The sequence below is a fragment of the Lactuca sativa genome, chromosome 2 (genome assembly GCF_002870075.4).
Source record: "Lactuca sativa cultivar Salinas chromosome 2, Lsat_Salinas_v11, whole genome shotgun sequence".
NCBI lineage: Eukaryota > Viridiplantae > Streptophyta > Magnoliopsida > Asterales > Asteraceae > Lactuca > Lactuca sativa.
The window spans coordinates 8,876,959-8,883,639 of NC_056624.2; the positions used below are offsets into that span (position 1 = coordinate 8,876,959).

General features: G+C 34.1%; 1 protein-coding gene across 1 annotated transcript; it reads left to right on the forward strand.

The window, feature by feature from the left end:
* Positions 1-2,421: 2,421 nt before the first annotated feature.
* LOC111905537 (probable serine/threonine-protein kinase PIX13) lies at positions 2,422-6,161 on the forward strand. The gene is made up of 6 exons (XM_023901223.3): positions 2,422-2,637; positions 2,728-3,074; positions 4,200-4,335; positions 4,434-4,570; positions 4,656-4,779; positions 5,436-6,161. Exons 1-6 carry the CDS (start codon positions 2,577-2,579, stop codon positions 5,891-5,893), a joined length of 1,263 nt encoding a protein of 420 aa, XP_023756991.1. The 5' UTR covers positions 2,422-2,576; the 3' UTR covers positions 5,894-6,161.
* Positions 6,162-6,681: the final 520 nt, after the last annotated feature.

Consider the following 6,681-nt stretch of genomic DNA (forward strand, 5'->3'; position numbering starts at 1 on the left):
TCTGATTCTAGTGGGGGAGAATTGTAACATCCCGACTCCCAGGTATAATATTTAATTAATTTGCATTCACGATGTCAGAGAAAATCGACGAGTTGGATGCCCCAACTCGCCAAGTAGAGGAGTTAATGGTCGTGTGATTTTAGAGTCTACTCGACGAGTTGGAGGAACCCAACTCGACGAGTAGGATCTAAGTGAGAAAACCCTAATTTTCACGGTTTGTGTCCTATTTAAAGGACCTTAAGCCTTCAATTTTGCCTCCCTTGTCATCTTAACACTCTGAGAGAAACTCTAATCGAGCTATATCCTTATGTGAGAGAAAGAGAGGCTAATAATTCATATTTTAGTGCATTTTTGGGGGAAGATTGAAGAGCAAAAGGCTTGGGAGGATAGGGAGCTCTTGGATCCGGTATTCTTTCATTTCTAGCTTCTATTTGAAGCTAAAAAGCTACCACCTTGATCATTGTTTGGTTAGATCTCTTTTCTATAGAGTTTAGGGCATTTTTCCATCCTTCTTTGAGTTCTGGAGTTGTTTGATCTTGCCATGGAGTTGAGACTTCATATTTCTGGACAATATGAGGTCCCTTGAGCCCAAAGATCCAAGCTTAATCAAGCTAGTGGCAAGCTTTTATGCATTAAACCCTATATAGAGCTTGTTTTGGCATTTCGAGCCTTAGATGCCATGCATGGATGTAAAGCTTGCAGCTTTACGTGGTATTTCAGACTTCGGAGGCTAGATCTAGAGTTTAGGACCTTAGTTTTGCTTAGAATCGTCTGAATAAGAATTTTTCTAGAGGGACTCGACGAGTGCATGAGCCAACTTGACGAGTCAGCTAGGGTTTTCCCCGATAGTATGGAAGCGCTACAACTCGGCGAGTTTATGAGACAACTCGACGAGTTGAGTTGGATTTTCCCGATACTTCAGAGAAAACGAAGGAACTCGACGAGTCGCATAGATGCACTCGACGATTTGGGTCAACATGGACTGTTGACTTGGGTGTTGACTTTCGTTTACTTTTAGGGTTTGGTCAAGACATTAGTGAGACCAAGGAGGGGTAAAATAGTCTTTCACCCTTTCCGAGAGTGAGGAAAGAGGTTAGCCTAACTTGTAACACTTGTAATTATAAATTGTTAATTAGAGATGATTATATTATATAAGCGGAGTCTAGACTGTTCGTGGGGTACTAGATTTACTTGCTTACTTACGAGGTGAGTCTTCTCACTATACTACCTGAGTGGTAATATTGTGTGACCAGAGGGTCTTATTTGAGTTATCAGCTTGAGGGTCCTATGTGCTTATACTGAGTTATGTAGTATTATGCATTTTGTCTTTGTGATATATGCTATATTATTCTATGCTTGACTGATTTAGGACCGGAGGGTCCAAACCGAATTGTGAGACCGGAGGGTCTTTCACTAAGATACATGACTAGAGGGTCCAACTATGAGACCGGAGGGTCTTCATTGAGACACATGACAGGAGGGTCCACACCGAGCCGTGAGACCGGAGGGTCCTCATCGAGACGCCTGACCGAAGGGTCAATGCCGAGCTATAGCCATGAGAGGCTTATTATTTGTGTATGTGGTAGTTTGGAGAACTTACTAAGCTTCGTGATTACCGTGTTATGTGTTATGTATTTTATGTACTTTTCAGGATCGCGGAAAAACGTCAGCTTGATTGTACACACCTATTCGAAATTATGTTTGAGGATTCGGGGATATTATCAGTTATTTTGTTGATTTTTGTTTTGACAATTGATATATTTGTGGTTTTTGAGAAATGCGACATTGAGTTTTATGTGGTTTAAAAATGAAAATTTTGTTTAGTATTTAGGGCGTTACATTTATGTAGAGAATGAATAAGATTTTTAAGAAATTGAACATTTAGGAGAATGTATTCAAAATGGTGTATCTTCGTCCTTTACATCAAGAAATATTTATACTAAAAATAACCCTATTCATGTATTATAAATAGTCAGAGATACTTAGATGATTTGATAAGAGTTAAAAGTTGATCATTGGTCCGTACCTCATCATCAACCAGATGCAATTATAACAATATATCATTTCCCTCTTGATGTAGTAAGGTGACAAAGATTAAGAAATTCATTAAAAAAATCATATAGACATTAATTTGAAGTCTCGAATTCATTGTCGCTTAAAGATTAAAAGACTTAACAAACAGATGGTAATCTAAACGCCACCCATTCTTTCTTTGTCAAGTAACCACGTATAAAACATTGATTGAAAATACAATCCTTCGAGAGGACATAATCCACAACACTCTCCTCAAGTAAAAGAAATAGTGTAGGTGGTCAATAGTGTGAAAACTCTAAACGATGTTTCGACTCATGAAATAGTCAAAGAGGAACTAGTCTTTTCCCCATCTTGAAATAATAATTATAATATAATCATGTATATATAACACTTCATCTTTGTCTCCAACTCATCTCTTTCCATTTCCTTTCTCTTCACTTTCCAAGAAATTCCAAATTTTGCATCCCCTTTCCCTTCTCAAATCCAATCTTTTTGAAACCCTATTCATCCAAACTTTCTGTGTGTGTGTGAGAGAGAGAGAGATGGGAAACTGCTATCCAAAACCTGTTAATAATCTCTCAAGCACCAATAATTCATCTGCAGGTATGTTTTTTGAATTTCAATCCTTCAAATTTCACTTATTTATTGCTGTTTGTCATTGAATTCACCATATTTTTGTTCTTTTTTCATCAGTTTTTCGCAGTGATGTCAAAAAGAAAGAACCCATGATCGTGAAACATCCATCCACGGCGGCTGAAGGTGGTAGTGACTCTGGTAGCGCCGCTAATGCCTCCGGGGAAACAGTACCACCGAGTGGGAGAATAGTGACACCAAACTTAAAGATGTTCACGTTCTATGAGCTCAAAAGCGCAACCAGAAACTTCCGGCCGGACACCATGCTCGGTGAAGGTGGTTTTGGGAGGGTTTTCAAAGGGTGGGTGGACGGTGAAACATACGCGCCGTCGAAGGTCGGTATTGGGATCGCCGTCGCCGTCAAGAAATCAAATCCGGACAGCGCTCAGGGCCTTAAGGAGTGGCAGGTTTGTTTGTTAGTAGTATTTGATAAATTAAATATCTTGTTCATTTATTTTTTTATTCCATTTGTTTTTATTTAATTATAGTAATATATTGCTTAACTAACAGCATGTCAAAAAAAAACATGACGTAATTGATGATTATACACCTTTTTAAGTTGTACTGTGTGTATCGAAAGCAGTACATTTTCAATCATTCTTTTTTAGTTGCTTTCTATATTCCTAATTCCAAATGAATATACACTTTTTTATTCGCAATGTACAGTGAACTAGAAGAATTATCTCTGGGTTTTAAATTTTTTGGAATGTGAAACACTTGAACAATTAATACAACTTAAAATGCATGATGTACAAGTAATTAAAGCACATGTATATGATGTGGGCATCTCACACTCACACCCACCTATTCAAAACTAATTTTTTAAATCATTAATCTTAAATTTATTTGTATAGATTTGAAATTGTGAATTTGTTTTATTATGGTTGATGATTTGTAAATAATAATTTTTTTAGCTATATAAAATAATTTATGTTATAATTGTATAGTATAATTTCTTAAAACATAAATTGTACATATAATTAAAGATATTGTGTTATACGTCAAATTTTTGCCATGTTGATCATATAACATATATATCATGCATTAAATATTGTATGAATTATTATATTTATAATATATATAAAAAACTAGAGCCTCAAAATTGTTATACTTAATATAAATATATTAGCCATGGTATGAACACCTCCTAATATATTTTCCACACACATGTCATTTTTCAACATACTCTTAATAAATTATTATTAATAATATAATATATTCAAGTAGTTATTTTTGAGATGGCGACCCTTAATTAATGGGTCAAAATGTTCATTGTCAAAGGGTTGACATATTACAGAGCAAAGTCTGGTTTGACCTCTTCAAATAACTTGCGCATTTAACCCCTTAAAAGACTTTATATTTTTTCAATATTATTTATTTAAATTTATGAAAATACATCATTTCATTGTATTAATGACGTGGTGGAACTTTTACTTAAATAGTTATTCATGAACTCTAATATTCAAAAAAAATTTAATTTATCTTGATCTTTTTGTTCATTAACTGATGTTAAATTTTTATATTTTATACAGGCAGAGGTGAAATTTTTGGGAAAATTTAGCCACCCAAATCTTGTAAGACTCATAGGATACTGTTGGGAAGATAAAGAATTCCTTCTCGTATATGAATATATGCAGAAGGGTAGTCTTGAAAATCATCTTTTTAAAAGTAAGTATTTATTTTCTTTTAATATATTATATTAATTTTTTTTCAAAGACATCAAGATTATATAATTATTTAATTTGATTTTTAATTGGAATTTGCAGAAGGTGCAGAGCCAATTCCATGGAATACAAGGATTAAAATTGCAATTGGAGCAGCACAAGGCCTAGCTTTTTTACATACCACAGAAAAAACCGTTATTTATAGAGATTTTAAATCCTCGAACATTTTATTGGACGGGGTTAGTAGAACTTTAATTTAACTCAAATTAAAAATAATATTTCTAGTTTTTTTAAACATTTTGCTGATGTTAATTTTATTTTCAGGAGTTTAATGCAAAACTTTCGGATTTTGGATTAGCAAAGTTAGGTCCAGCAAATGGCGAGTCTCATGTCTCTACTGGAGTTGTTGGCACTTACGGTTATGCTGCTCCAGAATACATAGCCACTGGTTAGTTCTCCTTCTCCAAGCTCATTTTTTATATCATGTTTGTTTATCGTATGTTTAGTTTTTTAACTTTTATTTTAAACAAAAAATCTTCAGTTTTTAAGATTTTTTTAGCCTTTAATTTTTACGTTTTATATATTAGTTTGTACATTTGAAAAAGTTACAACTATTTTTGCGGAACATTTTTATACAAATAAAAGCTCAACTTCCAATTTCCTGTTGTTATTAATTTTGCCAATTTATGTTTCTTTAAATCAAACTTTAAAAGCATTATAAATGCATATTTTTGTCAAGATTCGTATGATAAAAATATGATGACACATTAGATTAGATAGTTAGATAGTTAGAATAATTCTTTTCATTATCTTATCCCGCCGGCTATTTAATAATATGGTATTGTCTACAAAAGATATACGTCTCATTGATGCGACACAATAAACATGAATTTGCTACATATATTGGGTGTTGTATTATAATTAATGTTGCTACTAGGTCAAAGTCAAGTAAACATAAATATCACTTATCCGTAATCCGTCTATAAAAAATATGATTATAAAAAATGTAGTTAATATGTTCTTGTCACATAATGGCGTGTCCACTTAGATTAGTTCATGGTTTAGAAATGATATTGACGATATAAATTTGTGATATGACAACAGGGCATTTATATGTTAAGAGTGATGTCTACGGTTTTGGAGTGGTATTACTAGAGATAATCACGGGTTTGCGTGTACTCGACACTAATCGACCAAGCTCACAACATAATTTGGTGGACTGGGCTCGACCTTCATTGCCAGATAGAAGGAAACTAAGGAAAATCATTGACCCGCGTCTAGAACAAGACTACCCTTCAAAAGGAGCCAATAAAGCATCGGAACTCATCTTGAGTTGTCTTGAACCAGACCCGAAAAACCGACCTTCAATGGAAGAAGTTGTTGTCATCTTAGAAGAGATCAGTGCTATCAAAACAAAACCAAAGGAAGCAAATGTCAAAACACCCAGGTCTACGGGCCCACATAGTGATCGTCGTTATCAGTCAGCGAACCAATCTCCATTCCATGCAAGGAATGGTAGAGGAGTTCGTGCTGACAACCGATCACCAATAAGATCGTATTGACAGAAAAAGACAATGAACTTTCTTTGTGGACTACCCATGGAAACAAAACTCAAAAATGTCTAGTACAACTCCAACATGAATATGCAAGAGGCCCATTGAAAAGAAGGCCCAATGAAAGGACCCACTTAGAGGTGGTATTTACGGCGGAAGAGTTGAGATTTGTGAATGGTCAAATATCTTTGTATGTTTATATATTTTGATTGTAGAATAAATTGTATACTAAACTCTTATAAATTCAATATGAGAAGTTTGTATTTTTAATAAATAATACTCTCCTTTAATTTATACTTCATTTATTACTTTATTCGTTGAATGAATGAAATTTTATTTAAAACATGGTAGAAATGCAAGGCTCAAAATCTCATGGTAAAGAGCATGAAGTTTCTTAGTCATTTTCAAGATATAATTATTGAAAATGATCAACGGATGAGTAATTCCATAGTAGCATGACTTAGTTTCCTTCTATTTGTTGGACCAGCAAGGACAACGTGTGGAAAGGATGCGTGTTTAAAACAGCTAAACTGGTTGAACCTGATAAAATAGTAATTATAGCACATAAAGTAACAAAACGTTGGTCTATTTCACATATGACATACAAAGAAAGTAACAAAGTAGTGACTTAAAAATCCCCATATTTCCATAGAAAATGTTGGCCTACTTTCACATTGGACCTACTAGGAAAGGAACAAGTTGTAGTATTGACTAAGAACTCCTGACTTTCCAATTAAAATTTTGGCATGCTTCCACATGGGACCTATTGAATGTGGAACCATAGAATTGATTTCAAT

Coding starts and splice junctions, on each gene's coding strand:
- LOC111905537 (XM_023901223.3), top strand. CDS start 2,577: ATGGGAAACTGCTATCCAAAACCTGTTAATAATCTCTCAAGCACCAAT. Junction 2,638..2,727: donor CACCAATAATTCATCTGCAG/GTATGTTTTTTG, acceptor TTTTTTCATCAG/TTTTTCGCAGTGATGTCAAA. Junction 4,336..4,433: donor TGAAAATCATCTTTTTAAAA/GTAAGTATTTAT, acceptor TGGAATTTGCAG/AAGGTGCAGAGCCAATTCCA.